The following is a 23,112-nucleotide window of genomic DNA, read 5'->3' as shown; positions in this document are numbered from 1 at the left end:
CCAAATCGATCACTTCCATCAAGAATTATCGTGCGCACAATTTTTCCGAACATTTTTGAAAATTTGTGGGGAGGTATGTACCTGAAGGAGTGGACCGATATGGCTTATATTCGAACTGAAATTAAGTTTGCACAAAATATGAGAAGGCCACATTTTGAACCGAATCGGCAGACCCGTTGGAGAGTTATCTTGCGCTCCAACCACTACACACGGTGTCATAGAGGTTTTTTGTACCTTTTAGGCTATTTTCTCAGCACGTATGGACTTGCCCCTGCTGAAACTTATACCGTCGTATGAGGGACAGTGAATATAAGTTCCTACAACAAAAATCAAATCGACTCGAGAACAGGTCCTAAACTGAACTTTTCCGAAATTTTTTATGGGAGGTACCCGAAGGAGTGGACCGATTGAGTCCATATTGGAACCTGATCTAAGTCTGTCAAAAAATTTACGATGTGCAAAGTATGGTCCATATCGATTACTTCCTTCAAGAGTTATCGTGCGCACAAATTTTCCGAACATTTCCCAACTTTTGTGGGGGAGGTACCGGAAGGAGTGGACCGATATAACCCATCTTCGAACTTAAACTAAGTTTGGACAAAATATTACGAAACCCAAATTTTGGACCGAATCGGTTGATCCGTTCGAGAGCTATCGTGCGCACCAGCCAGTCAGCCAGACAGACAGACGGACATTCCTAAATCAACTCCAAATTGTCTGAAACACATTACAAAATTTCAGCCATTTCTGTGGGATATTGAGGCCGTAACCTTCAAAATAACGAAAATTAGGTGTTACCGTTGTATGCGTGGGTGATATATGAAGACGTAGACCTATACCGACAAATTTTAGGTGGAAAGTTTTATACCGCCAATGAAGGCTTAATACCAAATTTCAGCTACAACCTTCAAAATACCGAAAATCGGGAGGACGGACGTAGAATTTTGTGCTGATTATGAATATATATTGGCATTTTTGAGTGAAATCGGACATTTTTTCAAAATTAAGATTTTGATTTCCTTTTTTTTTGATGTGGTTATGCTGCTCATCAGCAAAACATTTTACAGTATTTTTGTTTAAAATTACACAAAAAATGCAGAAAACTTAAACTCGTTTACCTGCGCAACAAAGCAGATATCTTAAATGATCGCTGATCGGTTCATTCGTTTTCGAGCTAGAGTGGACACCGCAAACTGCTTTAATAACAAGTAAAACAGTATCAGTCGTCTTTGCCGACAGAGATATACCCTCAGCCTATGCAAATTGAAACACTTTTTTCACAAAAAACTTATGTATTGAGGGGGTTTCAACATTTTGGTCGTATGAACCGACAAAAATGTTGATTAGGATTAAAGTTCAAAAAGTTCGCGGAAAAGGTACTTAAAGGAATGGACCGACATAGACCATGGGGTGCCCAGGGGGGGGGGGGGAGGTTTTACACCCTTCGGGCTGTTTTCTCAAGAAGTATGGACTTGCCCCTGAAACAACTTTTACCATCGTAATTGAGGCAGCGAATGTAAGTTGCTTCAACAAAAATCAAAGTGATTCAATAGCAGGTCTTAAAGTGAACTTATCCAAAATTTTGTGTGGGAGGTACGGGATGGAGTGGACAAATATAGTCCATATTCGAAACTGATCTATATCTGGTAGATATTATGAGAATGTGTAAAGTATGGACCAAATCGGTCACTCCCATCAAGAGTTATCGTGCACACAATTTTTCCGAATATTTTTGAACATTTGTGGGGTAGGTACCTGAAGTAGTGGACCGATATGGCTTGTCCACGAACTTAAAGTAAGCTTGGAAACAATATTACGAAGGCCAAAATTTGGGCGGAATCGGCATTTCCGTTCGAGAATTATCTTGCGCTACCACCCATAAACATGGTGTCATAGGGTTTGTTTTTCAACTTTCAGGCTATTATTTCAGGAAGTATGGCCTTGCCCCTGAGGAAACTTGTACCTTCGTATAGGCGACAGTGAATATAAGATGTTACAACAAAAACCAAGGCGATTCGAGAGCAGTTCCTAAACTGAACTTTTCCGAAATTTTATGTGGGAGGTACTCGAAGGAGTTTACCGATTGAGTCCATATTGGAACCTTATCTAAGTCTGGTAGAAATTTCATAATGTGCAAAGTATGGACCCAATCGGTTACTCCCTTCAAGAGTTATCGTACGCACAAATTTTCCGAACATTTTCGAACTTTTGTGGGGGAGGTACCGGAAGGAGTGGACCGATATAATCCATCTTTGAACTTGAACTAAGTTTGGACAAAATATTACGAAAGCCAAATTTTGGACCGAATCGGCAGATCCGTTCGAGAGTTATCTTGCGCTCCAACCACTACACACGGTGTCTTAGGGTTTTTTGTAACTTTCAGGCTATTTTCTCAGGAAGTATGGACTTGCCCCTAATGAAACTTACAGCGTCGTATAGAGGACAGCGAATACAACTTGCGTAAACAAAAATCAAAGCGATTCGAGACCAGGTCCTAAACTGAACTTTTCCGAAATTTTGTGTGGGAGGTACCCGAAGGAGTGGACCGATTGAGTCCATATTGGAACCTCATCTAAGTTTGGTAGAAATTACACGATGTGCAAAGTATGGACCAAATCGGTTATTTCCTACAAGAGTTATCGTGCGCACAAGTTTTGCGACAATTTTTGAACATTTGTGGGGGAGGTACCTGAAGGAGTGGACCTATATGGCCCATCTTTGAACTTAAATCGAATCTGGACAAAATATTTCGATACCTAAAATTTGAACCGAATCGATTGATCCGTTCGAGAGTTATCGTGCGCACCAGCCTGCCAGACAGACAGACAGACAGACGGACGGACATTGCTAGATCTACTCAAAATTGTCTGAAACGGATATCGTACAAACATACTTGGGGTCTAAAATCATTATTTCGATGAGGCACATTTTTGGTCGTATCAAAGTGTAAATACCCTCTTTAGCCTAAAGGCTGAGGGTATAAAAAACAGTGTAAGGCGGCCATTTGTCAGAACACTGTGCAATATTTTTCAACAAAGAAAAAATAGCCGAAAGTAGCTCAGGGTGTGATCTATTAGATGAAAACAAAATTTTCTTAAAAAAATTGTAAAAAAAATCATGAAAAATGTCATTTTTCGTGCCCAATAAGTGGCCATAACCCCTTTATTATACCCTCCACCATATGGAGGGTATAATTAAATTTGTCATTCCGTTTGTAACACATCGAAATATACGTCGGAGACCCTATAAAGTATATATATTATCGATCAGCATAAAATTCTATGTCGATTTGACCATGTCCATCTGTCCGTCCGTCCGTCTGTCCGTCAGTCCGTCCGTCTGTCTGTTGAAATCAAGATACAGCTCGCAATTTTAAAGATAGAGAGTCAAAATTTGGCACAGAAGTTGCTATTACTTGCAGGATGGTTGGTATTGAAAATGGGATATATCGGTCCACGTTTTGATATAGCCCCCATAGAACGGTACCTCCCGATTTTAGGTATTTTTAAGGTTTTAGCTTCATTATCACACCGAAATGGCTGAAATTCGGTACGTAGTCTTCTTTAGGGGTACAAAACTTTCTCCCAGAATTTTGTCGGTGTCGGTCCATACATTCATATAGCCCCCATAGAACGGTACCTCCCGTTTTTCGGTATTTTGAAGGTTTTCGCTTCATTATCACACCGAAATGGCTGAAATTTGGTATTTAGACTTCGTTGGGGTTACTCAAACTTCCCCTTTAAATTTGTCGGTATAGGTTCACGCCTTTATATAGCCCCCATGGAAAGGCACCTCCCGATTTTTCGTGTTTTGAAGGTTGTGTCTTCAATATTCCACCAAAATGGCTGAAATTTGGTATTTAGTCTTCAATGTGATATAAAACTGTTCGCGAGAAATATGTCTGTACAGGTCCACTCTTTCATATTGCCCCATTTCTGACTAAAATTCGTCGGTATAGGTCCACGTTTCGATATAGCCCCCATAGAACGGTACCTCCCGATTTTCGTAATACTGAAGACTGCGACGTCAATATCCAACCGAAATGGCTGAAATTCGTTATTTCGTCTTCCAAGAGTAATAAAATATTCCAGAAGAGTATTATCAGTATAGGTCCACGTCTTCCTATATCCCCATAGAAGCGTACTTCTTGATTTTCGGTATTTTTTTAAGTTTTAGCCACATTCTCTTACCGAAATATAGGAAATTTGGTATTTAGTCTTCTTTGAGCCTAAAAACTTTCCGTAAGAAATTTGTCGGTATAGATCGACGTTTTGAAATAGCCCCCATAGACTGGTGCCTCACATTGTTTTACCGAAATTGCTGAAATTTAGTATTGAGTCTTCTTCATACACGAAAGGAAACAAATTATTCCATTTTACTTCAATACAACTTATGGTGGAGGGTATAACAAGTTCGGCCCGGCCGAACTTAACGCCGTTCTTACTTGTTTATTTATTTATTTTGTTCGCGCCATATGGAAACAGTATTTTGGTTTATTCTTTGTTTACTCCTTTTCCTTTATAATTGCATTCTTTTTTCTTTTGACATTTTTACAATGTCAGTTGTAACACAAAGATTTCTTCTTCTTCATCTCTAAGCGAAACCACGTTTTCATTCCGCTAGAATTAATTATTACAAATTATTAAATGAAACAATTTAATAAACGTATAGAATTCATCTGAACCAGCGTTTTATTTATTCCGCCGCAACATATTTATTTATTTATTGATTTATTTATTTAATTATTTATTTATTTATTATTAATTTATTTATTTCTTATTCAATTATTTATTTATTTGTTTATTTATTTGTTTATTTATATATTTATTTATCTATATATTTATTTTTTGTTTGTTTATTTATTAATTTATTTATTCAATTTAACATGTATAACAAAGCCAATAGGCCAATTGATGAAATACAATATGCTTAAACCAGTGACTCACTACTCCAACAAAAGGACAAACGTCCAAATTAAATGCAATTACTAACGTAATGAAGAAAAGACTTAATATATAATACTATTAATTACTAAAAATATTAAAATGAAACACGTATATCATAAATGAAAAACACTATGCATCACACAGTGAGGTACTACTCTAACAAAAGCACATATTCAGCATGTCCAAAGTAAGTAAGTAAGGGAAAATACTGCAATCTGAGATCAAAAAACTCGCGATAAAAGAAAACATTCCTACCTTCACCATTAAGTGCAACCTGAAGCACAATATAGAACATTATATATTATATATTATTTGCATTCATACAGGGCATTACACAAGATGGCAAATAAGTCGTTTATAGAATGTGCTAGGGGTAATGCTAAAATTCTTGAGTTACGTGGGTAGGATGTTGTACAACAATCTTGGAGCAGATGGGCAGAATAGAAATGGGTCGAAATTCCTGCAACGAACCAGGAACATTCTTCTTCTCACAGGAACAATCTTAGCCAATTTCAAGCCAACAGCAAAGACAGCTGTGGTTAATATAGTGTTCACCAAATGAAGGAAATGCGAACAAAGGAAAGGCATCACAATCTTTAAAAATTTGAGAGAATACCCATCCAAACCAGACGCATTGGATTTAATCGCAGCAAACGCGCTCCCCAGCTCCGAACAATCCACGCACCAAAAAGAGAAACCACTTTCGCTGAAAGCAACACCACTCAAGTCACTTAAGACGCTCTGACCAACAAGCTGGTTCTGAGCAAAATTAACATTCAAGTCATCAACACTTTCGGCAAACTCGTAAGATTTATCCGACGACAACCCATTGGCTTTAAGAACACTCCACAACTCCTTACTACTCCGCTGACCTTCAAAATGCGATGATCCAATTTGAAAAAAAAAAAAAATATTTTTTGTATTTTTTGCTATTTTATCAGCTATTTTATAAATAATAGGAAAAAATTTCACAGTTGGCTTGGATGCAATTTTCGCGATTTAATATTTAAAATTGATTGTACTCTTCGATCAATTACAAATTAAGTCCTATTTGTAGTGGGGTTCGAATAATTACTATTTTTTTTAAATTTTTTAAAATTTGTCTATACAATTTTTCCTTTATACCAGTGTAAAACATTTGTTAGTTTACCAAAAAAAAAAATTTTAAATTTACATTTTTAACATTTGTTAAATATACCAAAATGTTTTGCTGATGAGCAGCATCACCACAGCAAAAAATAATGGAAATCAAAAACCTTATTTTGAAAAAGTGTCGGGCTTTACTCAGAATCCCCATATACTTTATAGGGTCTCCAATGAATATTTCGATGTGTTACAAATGGGATGACAAAAACAAAACAATACCAAAAGACGTTACCCACATAGCTTCTGAAATTCTGAAAAAAAAATATTTTTTTTAAATACATTTCTTATCTGTCTTAAAATATGTTGCCAAAAACAATTTTCACTTTATAACGTTTTTTGCTTCTCCTGTAAACATGTGGTGTTGAGGGTTACATATTTGGGCATTTCGGGTGACGATGTGTTCCCATAACATCCCCGAAAGGACAAAAGAGACTTCTCTCATAACAATAAGTGCAAGCCGATTCATAGTCGTTCAATGATATGAGACCTACGAATCATTTTAATTGTAATTCAAGAATTCCATTTGTAATTCGTAACGTTTTATTTGTAAATCGAATTATTCCATTTGAAATTCGAATTATTCCATTTGTAATTCGAATTATTCCATTTGTAATTCGAATTATTCCGTTGGTAATACGAATTATTCCATTTGTAATTCGAATTATTCCGTTGGTAATTCGAATTATTCTGTTTGTAATTCGAATTATTCAATATGTAATTCGAATTATTCCATTTGAAATTCGAATTATTCCATTTGTAATTCGAATTATTCCATTTGAAATTCGAATTATTCCGTTGGTAATTCGAATTATTCTGTTTGTAATTCGAATTATTCAATATGTAATTCGAATTATTCCATTTGAAATTCGAATTATTCCATTTGTAATTCGAATTATTCCATTTGAAATTCGAATTACTCAATTTGTAATTCGAATTATTCTCTTTGTAATTTCAATTGAAATAATTCGAATTACAAATAGAATAATTCGAATTTCAAATGGTATAATTCGAATTACATATTGAATAATTCGAATTACAAACAGAATAATTCGAATTACCAACGGAATAATTCGAATTACCAACGGAATAATTCGAATTACAAATGGAATAAATCGAATTACAAATAAAATGTTACGTATTACAAGTAGAATAATCGAATTACAAATGAAATGTTACGAATTACAAGTGGAATGTTTCGAATTACACGTGAAAAAGATGTAGTACTTATCATTTCTCTGTCATATATTAGTGTCATAACATTATCTTTATTTGTCTTTTAATTAATTAACCCCCATTATTATAAGTCTTCTTTTGTTATAGTTTCGATTTACCGAACAGATTTATAGAGTTCCGGTTAACATAAAGTTAAAAATGATGATTAAATTTCAAGGAGGAGCTTCTTGACATTAATTTTCAATGTGAAAATTATATTTTTAATGCCTCCAAATTAGTTTATTTTGCATTTTCAAATCCATCAGATAGTAAAAGAACACATGTAATAATGGCCCTAAGTTTATTTTTATAATGTAAACGCGTGTTGTTAATCCTGCTACAAGACACAACATTCATAGTAGCCCATGATTGGTCAGTTTCCTTTAAACTTTTGTTCAATTTGCCATTAAATAAAACCTCTTTGATGGTTATTATTTTTTTACATTTATTTATTTTATTTATTTATTGTTGTTTCTAGATTTTGTTTTATTTTTCTAAATATAATATTTCCTTTTTATTTTAAAGAGCGACATATCGGTCGTATGTTTTTGGGGGATTTGTTCGATTTGTAAGTTTTCAAATTGCGCTAAAATACATACGAGAATATATCACAACGGGTTGTAATGGTAGTGGTTGTGTAACGGTAAATGCCTTAATAAATCTACTAAGTATATCAATAAATAAATTAACTATGTTTTTAAACAATAATTTAACTAAAATAAATAAATAAATAATTAAGTAAACTGTCGTCGGCATGTCGTCAGTTTGTTGTCCGTTCGAAAATAAATAGACAATTTTTTTTATAATAAATAAAAATAATAATAAATAAGTTAATTAATTTTATAATAAATAATATAAATAAATACACGAATTTGCAAACAAATATGGACTACTTAAATGCTAAAAACACGACGAGGACAGGGAAGATGCCTATTCAAATGTGTAGAGGCTCCATTTTGTTCGATTAATGACGACCAATGAGTTCCTCATTAGCTTCGAAACCAAACACCTTAAAAAAGTAATCGTTGTTAAGATTTCGTTGATTTGGATTGGGTAGTATACAATGTTGAGCATGTAGTTCTGTGTGTGAAACAGTATTGGGATGCTAATCGGAAATCTAAGTGGGGGGAGGTGATAGGTGTTGCCATTTTATTTCACTCCAGTTATACTTCTCAACCAGGGCTTATAGAATGTGGTACGCATATAGACACCCGGCAGATAGGGTGCGGCACATTTAATACCATGTGAAACGGTGCCGGCCAATTCATATCGACCATCAGGACGTTGTAATACCAAAGGACCACCACTGTCACCCTGCAGGATTGAACAAAATTTCATTATTATTATTTACATTCGATTATGTTTGAAAGGTAATCCGTTTAAGGCGGGTATACGTACTTCACATGAATCTTTAAGGCCTGTAGCATAACCGGCACACAAGAATGAGTTGAGAATTTTCTTATTGTGGCCGCCGGTATTGAACATTTCTTGGCATACGCTGTTTTCTATGACGGGTACCTGAATGAAAAAACAAAAAAAAAAATTGAAAATTGTTACATTTCACATTCTTGGCATCTGGGACCGACTGTAGTCTAATTTTGTAATTGTAATCGACTTACTTGAACTTCTTGCAAAACAGAGGGTACTCCACCGCCGTACTTCAAACGACCCCAACCTGTTACGGTAGCCATGCGCCCGGTAAAATCAGCGTTATCGGGTGGCATACAAATTGGCACTGGAAAGTGGAAAATAAATTATTCCCTGCCCTGATAAAACAATTCATTCACTTCGTCAAATATTACCTATATGGGTGTCGAATTGTACCGGACTTTCAAGCTCCAGCAGAGCAATGTCATTTTCGAACGTAGCTGGATCATATTGACGATGGACTATAACACGTTTCACATTTTTCGTTACGGCTCGTTTACTTTCCAAATCTCCAGATATATCGAATTCACCCATAACCGCAACCAAAGAAGCTAAGAAACTAATGAAAGGCAGACAGCAAACCTGTTGTGATCATCTTCCATACACTTGCGAACATTTATGACTTACCCGGGCTGACAATGGGCAGCTGTTATCACATAACGATTCGTTATAAGGACTCCACCACATTTGTTTTTGGTAAAGAGTCCCAGCCATGTTGATTCCCGAACCAAAACTTGCCAAGGATATGCTCCGAATGTAGCGCCCTTACCACCGACAATTCTGCCGGATTTAATGTGTGGTCGGACTCCGCATTCTGTTGATGTGGAGTGAAATGTTTTAGGTTTTAGGAGAAAGGGAAAGTATAGTAAGAACAAAGATGTGATTTTGAATTAAGTGCATGTGTGTGGGTGTGTGTGCGGGGATGGTTGGAAAAGTGTGTGCATGTGTGCGTGTTGGCAATTAGAACGAAAAAAGATTAGTAATTGTTAGTAGCTGAGGATGGATAAACAGAGAGAGAGGATGAGGATGGGAGGACTCGGTATTCACAGAATTGCTACCAGGTGGCTCAATAGACGTACTATACGCATTTGGGTATTTTTTGCCAGAGTGAGGAGTGAGGACAATGAGTGAGTAATGAATTAAGAAGAAAAGAAATTTCTATTGTTCGGATCTGTCCATCTTGTTCAATAACAAAAATATTGCTTGATTTTTATTCTGTACTTCATTGCACACTTACGTATTTTACGGCCTCCTACACCTGGTCCAGACTGGGCATCATCCTCCTCGGGTATTTCATTGTCAGCGGGATTGACATCTTCCTCATCTTCTTCATCGACTATTTCATCTTCCACGGGTGCCTTGGTGGTAGTGGTCGTCTTGCGTGCCGGCTTCTTTGTTGACGGCTTGCGAGTAGTGGTGGTGGTACGTTTGACCACTGGCCTTTTAGTTGTAACCTCTGGTTTCCTTGTGGTTGCCGTTTTCTTAACAGGTGCCTTTGTTGTTGCTGGCTTCTTGGTCGTGACCTTTGTTTTGATGGTGCTGGCTTTGACAGGTTTACGTGTGGCAGGCTTTTTAGTTGCACTTGTAGATGCTGCCGTTGGAGCCTGATATGTAAGGACGGGAGCTGTGTTGTTGCTTTCGTCAATTATATCGGCCAGAGCTTCAAAGTTGCCCTGCAACGACTCAACGATTTTGTGCACCAAGGTATTCATTTTGTTCTTCAGTATGGTGTCTTCTACAAAGGCCGGAGTGGAGAGTTCCAAATCACTGGTCACAGCACTCGAGGCAGCCGACATATTGAGATTGGGATTTCTGACGGGTGGGAAATTAACAAAGTCGTTGGGTGATGTATAGGTTTCTTCCTCAGCGACTGAGCCCACCTTTTCTCCGGGCACAGGGAAGGCGGGGTACGTGGGTGTTGGACCATAATAACCAGGGAATGCTGGTTTATCATCGGAGGGTGCAGGATAGACATTTTCCGTGGATGATTGTTCAAAAACGCCTGGCAATCGTTGAGGAGGCTGGACATGGTCTGGGGTACCATAATAGCCTGGGTCATCGAAGTCATTGGAATTGACAGTTGTTAGGCCCACATATTCTGCACCAGCATTATCCACGGCACCAGGTTGTCTTGTTACTTGATGATTGCTCAGGAATGAGGTGCTAGCATAGTCGGCCAGTGGTGTAGTTGGAGTAGTGTGATGAACCACAGGATAGTGGCTGCTGGCAACAGTGTTCAGCTTGCTGGGCTTGGGTGTAATGAGTACAGTTGGTGAAGGTGGTCTCTGTGTAATTGGTTTCTGAACAAATCCAGGTTTCTTGTGTGTGTTGTACTGAGGTTGTGGTCTAAGAATAGGCACAGGAGTTTCTACCACAGGGCTATCATACAATGGAGATTCTTGAGTGTCGGCAGCTGCGGCAGAGGCCAAACTTTCAGCAGTACTGTGGACAAATGAGTCCAGTTTGTCATCGGTAGCAATGACTTGATGTTGGGTGTCATAGCCAAAGTCCAAAGTGGGCGTAGGTCTGGGAGATGTTGGTCCTGTAACGTAACTAGTAGAGACTGGTTTCGATGTGTGTTTCTTTGTTGGTTTACGTGTGATAACGGGTTTAGGTGTTGATTCTGCGGCATAAACAGATTCCTGATAGTAGTTGTTGTTGTTGGATGGAGGTTTATAATTTTCAGTTGTTTGAGTTTTGGTCTCAACGGGTTTTCTTGTGGGCTTCTTTGTTGTCACGGATGGCTGATTATCCTGATAGTAGTTGTTAGATGGTGCAGCATAATTTTGATTGCTTGATTGTTGCTGATATTGAGGCTCAGGAGCCTTGGTCTCAACAGGTGTTGTCAAATAGGCATTTGTGGTACTTGTAGCGATTTTCTGGGCAGGTGCCTTTGTCGTAGTTTTCGGGATCGAAGGTTTCTTAGTTACCAAATTGGGACGAACTCTCACAGGTTTTGGGGTGGTGGTGGTTGTTGTGGATGGGCTAGTTTGCTGATACATGGTGGTGGTGAGTTTGTTGGTGGTCATGGTAACCGGCTTATATTCAACAGATGAATCTATATTACCCTCAACCTTGGTGGTGTGAGAAGAAACGACCACTTCATGAGGTACTTGTGGCTGTCCATAGCTTTGTGATGTAACCACTCCAATGTATGTGGCCACTGGATGAGGTTTTTTGGTAATAATTTGACCATAATGTTGTTGTTGTTGGTGGTGGTGATGCTGATTCTGATGATGTGTTGGGTATGAATTGCTGACAATGTCTTTATCACTGTCCAAATTATCATTTTCCATGTGCGACATATCAACGGGATAGGCGATACCCATAACAGGCATTTTGTTAAAGTCGGACGTGTGATGATTCGAAGACACCAATTGGTCATTGTAATTGGATTCTGGCATGGTGTGGTCTTCCAAAACCAGCTCATCGGCAAATTGACCATTGGTAGTAGTGGTGGTTTTGGTTGTAGAATCTTCGGCACCCGATGGCCCATAGAGTGGCGTGGCTGTTTGCTTTTCATTGTGCTCGTCCTCAGCTTCATACAGAGTTGTCTGTTCCAGATTGAAGTCCATGGCGGGGGCATTCGTGGCATTGATTATTTCATAGGCAAATGTTGAGGTCTGTGGATTCATGACATTATACATGGGTCCATGACTGCTGTTGTTCAATTGCTGAATAATGGTCTCAATGGAATCGACATGTGTCGACATGGACGATGAGGTAGTTGTGGTGGTTGTTGGGGTGGTGGTATCATATGAAATGCTTTGCTGTTTTTCGTTAGCATCAGGCGCTGGCACAAAGACCGGTTGAGGACCATAACCTGTGGAGAATTGTAAATCATTGTCGACTAGAACTGAATCGGCACCTGGATGGGTTATATCACTGTGACTGAAGGTTCCAGAGTTCTGATTGGCATCCTTATCCTGGGTTTGAGAACTCTCCTGCTGACTATTACTCTCGAATTCTGAAATGATTTCTTGAGTCTGAGACTGAGATTCGGTGGTCGGACTGACTTGATTTTCTTCAAAAGACTCGGATTCCGAGCTCATTTGTTCTGTTAATCTGTTGACAATTTTTGTGGGTATTTCGGTAGTAAACGACATCTGTTGGTTATTTTCCTCTACCCTCTCTGGTGGCAGGGTATTCAAAGCCTCCATTACAAAATCGTCATTTTGTGGTGCCTGAGGGCTGGTGGATGATGCCATCTTTGAAGGCTCATTGTTTTGTTGGGACATTGGTGGCTCCCGTGATGAATCGCTTTCATTCTCTGTACTTGATTGTCCACTATAATCAGCCTCAGTGCTTGAACTGGCTTGGGAATTCTCCGTTGAGGTAGCAGCGCTTGCTGTACTGCTCGTCTGATCCAATTTGTCCTGTACCAATTGCTGTTCGTCATTGTTTTGATAGTCGCCACTAATATTGTCTGAGCCATAGACGGCATGCTCTTGCGAAGCAGACTGAGCTTGAGCTGAATTTTCGGCAAAACTTTCATAGGCCTGGGAAACAATTTTATTTGTTTCGGTTTCCTGTTGTTGCAACTTATTCTGTTGGTATTGTTGGAAGTAGGCATTCTGGGCATCATTGATGAGCGTACTTTCGGGTCGTTGTGTCTTCGGCACTTGACAACATGCGCCGAAGAGGAAACCGTCCATACAGGCACCGACTACTTCACCATTGCGTTGGGCACATTCATGATTGAACATACATATTGTTGGTCCATTGGCTCGGGGATCGGAACTGGGTAGAGTTTTTGTTGCTCGACATTGTTTCGGTGTAATGCGATAGCCGCCAAAGAGCTTGCGACCTTCTGTAAATGAAAGATTGAAGAAAAGAAAAACATTTTTGAGTGAATTCTAAGAAATTTTGAATGATTTGAAATTTAACTAAATTAATAAGGAGATAATGGATCATATGCCTACAGTTAATGGATGTACACAGATATGAGAAAACATATTGATGACGGGGCATTGGAAATGAAATATTTTTTTTTCTAAATTAATTCCCAAAATATTGATGGCTAAAAGTTTAACATCGTGTCGCACAGACACAAACACAACCACAGACTTCTTAAATTTAATAATTAACACTTCTTTAAACGTGAACAGTAGAAACTGGGTCAGTGGTTCATTATTTTTAACAAATAACGCTGGCGGAGATGAGATGAAAAAGGTGTTACTAGAACAAGTAAAAGTTTTTTTCTACTCTCTAAATGTTGTTGCTTTTAGGCATTCTTTTGTGGATTGTAGCACCTATTTTTGTTTTGTAAGCAAACATTTAAAAAAAATATTTTTTTTATTCTGATGGATTTTCACCACAACTAACTGCTGAAAAATCGGTACCTAAAAAATGTATCTACATATTGCAGGGTTCTAATTAAAAAAAGTGATTAAAATTCTGTGGTAAAATACAATATGTATATTTGTATGTCAGGAAAAAACATACTTCAGAATAATCCCAATAGAAAATAGAGTCTTCGATGACATTTTCGTCGACGATTCGTTAACGAATATTCCGAAATTGTCATGTACGACAACTTGCATGACCATGTCTTGCATTGTGTCTTGGCAACAAACCGAAAAATTCTCAAAAGTGCCCAATAGAAAATCAAATCGTTGATGACATTTTCGTCGACGATTCGTTGATGAAATATATGAAATTGTCATGTACGACAACTTGCATGACCATGTCTTGCATTTTGTCTTGGCAACAAACTCAAAAAAATACTCAAAAAAGCGAGCTTTGAAATAATTGTACATATATTTATGAAGATATTAAATTTTCTATTTGTAAAAAATTTAAGTTTGTGAAATCATAAAATTTGGAAGCCGCGTCACGATGTATACAATTATTATTTATGCAAAGTGCATTAACTAAAAGCGGTAAGTAAGAATAAGTAGATTAAAATGCATAAAAACTAATTGTGTTTGTTCCTCAAATACGTGTATTTAGGTTGACGGTATGGCGAACTTTGAAAATCGCGATATGAAGCACATGGTATATGGTAAGATTTTCGAATATATTAGTGGTTATTTTCAACAGTCATTTATAATCTCTTTTTTGCAGAATCCACAAGGTGAAGGAGATCGCCCCTTCAGTTGGCTGGGGAAAGAAATAAGGCTTGGTAAAGCTGGAAGAATGTGGTGACATGCAGAACATCCGGGAATTAAGTATAATTAATTTAAGATATAATTTGTAGGCATAATGTATTTTATAATTTAATAAAAAATTACACAACAAAATGAACTTGTCTTTAGTAGGGTCGTTAATGACAAATAGCAGGACAATGTCTGCAAAGCAGTCGTCAACGAAATAACGGGTTTTTTGTCTTCCAAGTCGTCGTCGACGACAGCTTCGCTTACCCTGTCGCCCAAGTTGTCGTGCATGAATACTGGGACACTTGTGTGAAAAAGTCGTCAACGATTCCAAAGGGCTGTCTGCAAAGGGTCGTAAACGAATTGGAAATGTCGTGCACGATTCATCAATGTTGTCTTGAAGACACTTTCTACTGGGTGTGCTTTGAAACAATTGTACACATATTTATCCAAATATAACATTTTTGATTTGTAATAAATGAAAAATTATAATGTCATAAAATTCGGAAACAGCGTTACTGATTGAACAATTTTATTTATACAAACTGCATTATGTAAAAACGGTAAGCTAGAATAAATAGATTAAAATGCTTTAAAATTAATAGTAGTTATTCTTTGAATAGGTGCATGTATGTTGAAGTCATGGAGAACATTGAAAATTCCAGCGACTGTAAAATACAACGTCTGTGGTATAAGGTAAGATTATAGAAAATTTAGTGGATATTCACAACATTCATTTAAAATCGTTTCTTTTTGCAGAATCCAAAAATAAAGAGAGGTCAGGTGGGGTAAGACGTGTATGGCGTGGTAAAGCTGGAAGAAAAAATTGGATTGCGGAACATACGGGAGCTAAGTATTATTAATTAATAAACTAATTTATTTTCTAAAAATAATATATTTTATAATTAAATAAAAATTTGACACACGACAACATAAACGAAAATGTCTTTAGTTGGGTCATCGATGACTAGTAGCAAGACAGGGTCGGTGAAGCAGTCGTCGACGAAATACGGGGATTTTAGTCATCTAGATCGTCGTCGACGACAACTTCGCTTACCCTGTCACCCAAGTTGTCGTGCATGAATACTGGGACACTTGTGTGAAAATGTCGTCAACGATCCCAAAGGGATGTCGGCAAAGAGTCCTCAACGAATTGAAAGTGTCGTGCACGAGTCATCAATGTTGTCTTGAAGACACTTTCTACTGGGATACTTCAGATGGAAAATGTGGTCGTACACCAAAACTTATACAACTTTTCAAATTTATACAAAAAATTACAACTTAAAAAAATTTAAAACTTTTAGATTCCAGTTCTGGAGCAGAGCACATACTCGTAAATGTATCACTAAAAAGACGGTGCTCGAAAATAATTTTTGGCGGACATAACTTCCTTTTTAAATTTCAAAATTATTTTTTCCTTATTTCGAAATTTACAACTATTTTCTATTGATCTGGCAAAGAGAAGGATTAAGTGCGAAACAATACCGAAGTGTCCACCAAATCCTCAATTTCACAAAAGTATTTAAAAACGAAAACAATTATGTCAGAATTGGTCATTAGCAGTTCAGAAAAGCTTCACACACTACGATATTCGAAGAAGACATCACGCTCGTATACAAATTACACTAACACCTCAATTTGCGTTAACAAAAAAGTAATAGATTTTGTTTCGATTTGCGTCACTGATTTGATCCTCAAATTTCACAAAAGTATTTAAAAACGAAAAAATTATGTCAGAATTGGTCATAAGCAGTTCAGAAAAGGACAGGACATTCGTGAGCCTCGGAAGATGCATTAAAAGGAGGAATCACTTGCGTCTAATAACACCGTCCGACAAATTTCAAAAAATTTTGTTACACTTGAACCGGGACTATATACGTTTGAAAGTATAGGCAAAATGGAGTATAATGGTATTTTTAATTTTTCGTTTTCTCGTCGTTTTGACCTTTTAGAGGGATAAAAGGACATCAAAATTATCCTTGAAAAATTAAGTCAAAAGTGAGCATTTTGGCAGGCGCATATCTCCTAAACCGCGAAGAATTTTAATTTGTTCATGGAGGCAAAGTTGTAGCTCTTGTCATAAAGAATATAAATTCTGGACAAATGAAATCCACCCAACCTCATTTTCAAAGTCAAAATCGCCAAGGTCAAAACCCTAGAAAAAGTTATAGAAGATGATCTTTTTTATCCTGGAATGCAATAATTTATAATTATTATATAAAGCCTATACCCTCCTCTTTAATATGAGGACATTTTCTGTACGCCTTAGTGGCCCTCCTGGATATAGAAGGCGCCTTCAGGATAATAGATCTACATAACTTCGGGGTGGAATCATTCATCAGTAGCTGGATAACCACCAAGTTCCACGATGTGGTGATACTTGTATGAACTAACGGGTATCTCGGAATAAGCAAATATATCTACATTAGGGTAATGACTTTTTTACAACCTCATATCCCGGTATCATAGCGTAATGAGTTTCTATATAAGATTTCGCACAAAAAGCTTTTTAAGTTTTAATTTTTTCGGAACTTTTGACAATTTTTTGAAGTTACTGTAAGCAGATATTTAACTGAAAACAAAGTATAGGGCCTCACGACATAACCAAAATGACATAAACGTTTGTTTCTCACTAATTTTATCAAGGTATTATAACATATATAATTTTATATTATATATATAACTTTATATCATTGTATACCATAAAAAGTAAAAGAGGTTTGTGCGGGACCTTTTTTAAAATTTAAATGGAAAAAATGTTATTTTCGTCATTAATAGGCAAAAGGCCACTCATTCGTGCAACAGGAAACAATTTTTTGAGATGTTTTTTTTTTCATTTCATAGAAAGTTTTTAAAATTTTTTTCAATGTGGTTTGTGCGGAATCCTTTTTTATAATAAAATGGAATGAATGATATTTTAGGCATTAATAGGTAAAAATTCATTCATTCTCACTACAGGAAATCATTTTTACGAAAAAATGTCAAAAAGTCATAACCCTAACCTACATCACAAGGCTACAATAGGACTGCAGTGTTTTTCAACCGGAGATACTGGCGATAAAGGAAGCTTGTATTATACTTCTACAGCAGCAGACATCAAACTCAATAGGAATTTTTGTCGACAGGGGGTAGCGACGCTCCCAGCATTAAAAGCATTGCTAGTGACAGAATATAACGAAGAATTTGCTATGTTAGGGCGTCTGCCTAGAGTAGTTATTACTTGGATCCCACGACGTTAAGGCCTGCGTACATAAGCTGCCTCGCCTGGTTGCCTTCATTTCTGACATAATAAAAATAAAAGAATAAAGAAGGCCGAGCAAATTTCGAACTGGGTTGCCCTTTTCTTTTTTATTCTTTTATCAGAAGCAAGCAAGATAAGCAGGCGAGGCAGCTTATGTACCCATGCCTTTATTGGTAACGTAAAGAAGTTCGCCTGCCAGATCAGTATCCTAATCTAATGAACTTACAAAGGATTCAGTAGCAACACCAATACGAATAGTTAAATGGGATATCTTAAATTACTATCTGTCACAACTGGATATCAGATGTGACAAGACTGAAACATGTTAAATATCAAAATCTGATTAACCAAAATCGTCTGAACATGGCACGATTTATTGCGGTGTTAACCGGTCAATGTGCTATTGGTAACCATGCAAAGCGTTTACATTTACCGCATAACGACCACTGCAGCAATTGCGGAAACAATGAAGAGGGGGAAACGGTTTAACAAAGATTTAAAGCTCTAGGACGCATGGTGTGGCCAAATTCAATTCCCAAAAATTTTACATGAGGTGATAGAAAACATGCTGGCTAAGATAGAAAAACAAAAAATTTATTAGTTGTACCGTTATATTTGAAGTAACGGTACCTATAACATGACCTTATTTTCGTTAAAACAAAAATTCAAAATCCCAAAGAAATTCGTCGATTTTGTGTGCATCATATTTGTAACTTATAGGTTTAAATCAGAGATATTCAATAAGCCACAGGCAAAAGGGAGCCACTTAGGTACACACAAATGTTTTTGGTTCTCAAGCTTTTTTAATAGTGAGTGTGTTTGCCACTCGAGTATTTTTTCCACACAACAAAAAGCGTTTGATGATGTTTTGGCCGTTGCTTGAGCAATAGAGAGTGGATAACTCACAAGTGCTCTCTTGATCGTAGTTGAGTGACGCAACAAACTCATGAAGAGTGTGGGTGAAAAGTATGAGGATTGTGCCTTTGTATATTCCCAGCTAACATTTTTTTCCGAATTCTTTGCGAATTCGGTCAGAATCTCTGCACAAGTTGCCGATTCTGATGCCGAATTCTTTCCTAATTCAGTACAAAAGTTGTATGGACGTGTCCACCGAAATCGGAAAGAATTTTCTAAGAAAATTCTAACAAAATATTAGAGTTTCGCAACGAATTCGGGTCGAATTCGGAAAAAAATTCTGGAAAATTCGGTGGAAAATTTATATTTTTTGAAGAAAATCGGTCCGAATTCGGAAAGAAATTCTGGAAAAATTCGAAGAAAAGATTAGATTTTCTGGAAAAAATCTGATGAAATTCTTGGCCGCTGACGCCTTTGATATTGACACACAACACAGAACAAATCCCCAACTCAGAAACAATTCTCTTTTAATGCGCTATTTATGGATGATTGTAATTTCAAACTTCCTAATGATTTTCCCTGTTGTGATAATTTTGTGGTTAATAGTAGAAGAATGTGCACGAGTATGTTAAAGCTATCAACACTAGCTTGAATTATTATATGTTGCATTTATATTAAAACAATTCAAAAACTGTATATGCGAATTTTATAAAAAATCACTTTGTTTTTCGACAACAATCGAACAAAAATATCCCTTAGAAAATCGATCAGAAATCGGAACGAGATTCTTAAGGTTCTTCAGAAAATGTGCAGAGATTCTCAAAAAAAAGTTTTAGAAAACCGGTATAATTTCTAGAAAAATATTTGAGAGATCGACAAATATCTAAAAAAATATTCAGAAAATTTCGGAAAAAAATCGGAAATCAGAGCCCTCGGAAAAAATTGTAAGCTGGGTTGTGTGTTTTTGTACGTGCGTACGTGTTTTTGTTTGTAATATTGTGCGTGGTTTTGTTTATGCTTTACATTGGGGGATGTTACTTGTTGCTTGGGTAAACTCATTATCATACAAGTGCTTGCGCCACTTGTGCCACTCTATCTCTCAGAGAGTATACGATAATCGATTGAGTGACAATTGTTACTTGTTGTCCCATGAGTAAGAAGATAAGGTACAAAATGTTACCGAGTGCGTAAAACGACATGGCAAAGTATACCCGAGTGTCTATGAGTTTTTGTTTTGTTTTTTAACAAGTGGCTCATGAGTGGCACATTGCATTTCTCTGGTTTAAATTAATTTATTTGAATTTCCGTTAATTTGAATATTTTAATTGTTACGTAGATTTCTATTGAGCAGTTACTTTGTTTAAATCGAGTTACAACAACAACAATTGGATAAAATTCTCTCTATCGTTCTAGTTCTTACTTTACATGTTATTAATGTGCTTTAGTTTCAATTTGTTTTGACATAATCATGCAATTATCGCTTAGTTTGCTATTGTTTTTCATGTCCGTTTTGATAGTTCAATTACGTCATCGCTGTCTATTGTGTTTGTATCCCGTATATTTGTGTGTTGTTGATGTTCGCCTAATGCGAGTGTGCGTAGTTGGTTTCTGGAAGATGCCAGGTGCCCTAGAAACTTCAACAACGAAAACCGACGGGATATTAATACCAGGAGATCGGGAAACAGCGAGTTAGTTGTGTTTTAGACGTCAAACTGAACAGTCGGTTAAAGAAGTAAAGAAAAGTTGTGTGTTTAGTAATTAAAGTCGGGTTTGAATAAGAGTAATAAAGTAAGTAAAGCATTGTAGAAAGGTAATTTAAAACGAACCATGTTTTATTTTTTACAAATCGTACTGGGGAACAAAACAACGTATACACGGAGATTAGTTAAATCTAATTCCGTAACAACCCAGCAAAATTTGAAGGAAGGGGTTCCATGTGATGACGTGATTTCATAGCATCTTTTGCATTGGTTCAAAAGAAGTCGTGAAAGATCCGATCTTCTCATTAGCATTTGAACACATGCAAAGGAAGTCGTGAAAGATCCGGTCTTTTCATCAACATTTGAACTCATTCCATCGATCCAATAGAGATGAATTTTGTGTCTTTATTTATACACATTTTTCTAAATATATAAGATTAATTATTTACAATGTCGTATGAACCGAAAAAAATGTTGATTAGGATTAAAGTTCAAAGATTTTGCTGAAAAGGTACTTAAAGGAATGGACCGACATAGACCATGGGGGTGCCATAGGGGGTTTTTACACCCTTCGGTCTGTTTTCTCAAGAAGTATGGACTTGCCCCTGAAACAACTTTTACCATCGTAATTGAGGCAGCGAATGTAAGTTGCTTCAACAAAAATCAAAGTGATTCAATAACAGGTCTTAAAGTGAACTTATCCAAAACTTTGTGTGGGAGGTACGGGATGGAGTGGACAAATATAGCCCATATGCGAACCTGATCTATATTTGGTAGATATTATGAGAATGTGTATGAACCAAATCGGTCACTCCCATCAAGAGTTATCGTGCGCACAATTTTTTCGAGTATTTTTGAACTTTTGTGGGGTAGGTACCTGAAGGAGTGGACCGATATGGCTTATCTACGAGCTTAAAGTAAGTTTGGAAACAATATTACGAAGGCTAAGTTTTGGCCGGAACCGGCATTTCCGTTCGAGAATTATCTTGCCCTTCCAGCCATAAACATGGTGTCATAAGGTTTGTTTCTCAACTTTCAGGCTATTTTTTCAGGAAGTATGGACTTGTCCCTGAGGAAACTTGTACCTTCGTATAGGGGACAGTGAATACAAGATGGTACAACAAAAACCAAGGCGATTCGAGAGCAGGTCCTAAACTGAACTTTTCCGAAATTTTGTGTGGGAGGTACTCGAAGGAGTTTACCGATTGAGTCCATATTGGAACCTCATCTAAGTCTGGTAGAAATTTCAATATGTGCAAAGTATGGCCCAAACCGGTTACTACCTTCAAGAGTTATCGTACGCACAAATTTTCCGAACATTTTCGAACTTCTGTGGGGGATGTACCGGAAGGAGTGGACCGATATAATCCATCTTTGAACTTGAGCTAAGTTTGGACAAAATATTACGAAAACCAAATTTTGGACCGAATCGGCATATCCGTACGAGAGTTATCTTGCGCTCCAACCAGGAAGTATGGACTTGCCCCTAATGAAACTTACAGCGTCGTATAGAGGACAGTGAATACAACTTGCGTAAACAAAAATCAAAGCGATTCGACCCCAGGTCCTAAACCGAACTTTTCCGAAATTTTGTGTGGGAGGTACCCGAAGGAATGGACCGATTGAGTCCATATTGGAACCTAATCTAAGCTTGGTAGAAATTACACGATGTGCAAAGTATCGACCAAATCGGTTATTCCCTACAAGAGTTATTGTGCGCACAAGTTTTGCGACAACTTTTGAAAATTTGTGGGGGAGGTACCTGAAGGTGTGGACCTATATGGCCCATCTTCGAACTTAAATCGAATCTGGACAAAATATTTCGATACCCAAAATTTGAACCGAATCGATTGATCCGTTCGAGAGTTATCGTGCGCACCAGCCAGACAGACCGACAGACAGACAGAGAGACGGACGGACATTGCTAGATCTACTCAAAATTGTCTGAAACGGATATCGTACAAACATACTTTAGGTCTAAAACCATTATTTCGATGAGGCACATGTTTGGTCGTATCAAAGTGTAAATACCCTCTTTAGCCTAAAGGCTGAGGGTATAAAAAGTTACAGAATCGCACTACTGATTTGTTTTGGAACAATTTTAAGTGTATATTTATAATTAGTCCTTTTTTAATAGGATATAAATAAAAAGTCTCGCGGAGGAGCTCTCAAACTATCAATTTCTCAATAGACAAGCTGCGACCACGTGCGACGCCAGACCTCCCATAACGGCACCACCCGATTTTAATTATTTTCTAGGGTAAAATATACCCTAACAAAAAATTGTCATTATAGGTTTACGATTTGATGTAACCCACATATAACTGTAACTCCCGTTTTAAAGATTTTTAGGGTTTCTGATCACGTTTTTGAACCATATTGGCTGAAATTTTTCATTTTGGTATCTTAGTGAGTAAGAAGCATCCCTACAAAAAAGGTTCTTTATAGGTCCACGTTTTGATATAGCGTTTTGTCGGTAGCGCTGCTTT

General features: G+C 37.1%; 1 protein-coding gene and 1 long non-coding RNA gene across 2 annotated transcripts in view; one reads left to right on the top strand and one right to left on the bottom strand.

The window, feature by feature from the left end:
* Window positions 1–7,944: 7,944 nt before the first annotated feature.
* The window catches only part of flz (transmembrane serine protease filzig), a 66,363-nt gene continuing 51,195 nt past the window's right edge, over window positions 7,945–23,112 (bottom strand). The window contains exons 3-8 of the mRNA XM_073988608.1: window positions 9,970–13,542; window positions 9,360–9,546; window positions 9,107–9,291; window positions 8,924–9,039; window positions 8,703–8,822; window positions 7,945–8,618 (exon numbers count right to left, since the gene is read on the bottom strand). Of these exons, the coding sequence (XP_073844709.1) occupies window positions 8,454–8,618; window positions 8,703–8,822; window positions 8,924–9,039; window positions 9,107–9,291; window positions 9,360–9,546; window positions 9,970–13,542 (4,346 nt within the window). The 3' untranslated portion in view covers window positions 7,945–8,453. The remainder of the gene's footprint in view (window positions 8,619–8,702; window positions 8,823–8,923; window positions 9,040–9,106; window positions 9,292–9,359; window positions 9,547–9,969; window positions 13,543–23,112) is intronic.
* Window positions 14,501–14,974, top strand: LOC141404852 (uncharacterized). Its single transcript, XR_012413086.1, has 3 exons — window positions 14,501–14,614; window positions 14,685–14,736; window positions 14,799–14,974. It is a non-coding gene; the product is annotated as an uncharacterized lncRNA (long non-coding RNA).

This window comes from Musca autumnalis, unplaced genomic scaffold, assembly GCF_047663935.1.
Source record: "Musca autumnalis isolate F117 unplaced genomic scaffold, ASM4766393v1 scaffold_5, whole genome shotgun sequence".
NCBI classification, from domain to species: domain Eukaryota; kingdom Metazoa; phylum Arthropoda; class Insecta; order Diptera; family Muscidae; genus Musca; species Musca autumnalis.
The sequence above is the reverse complement of the archived record's forward strand: the minus strand, read 5'-3'. Positions and strand labels throughout refer to the sequence as shown.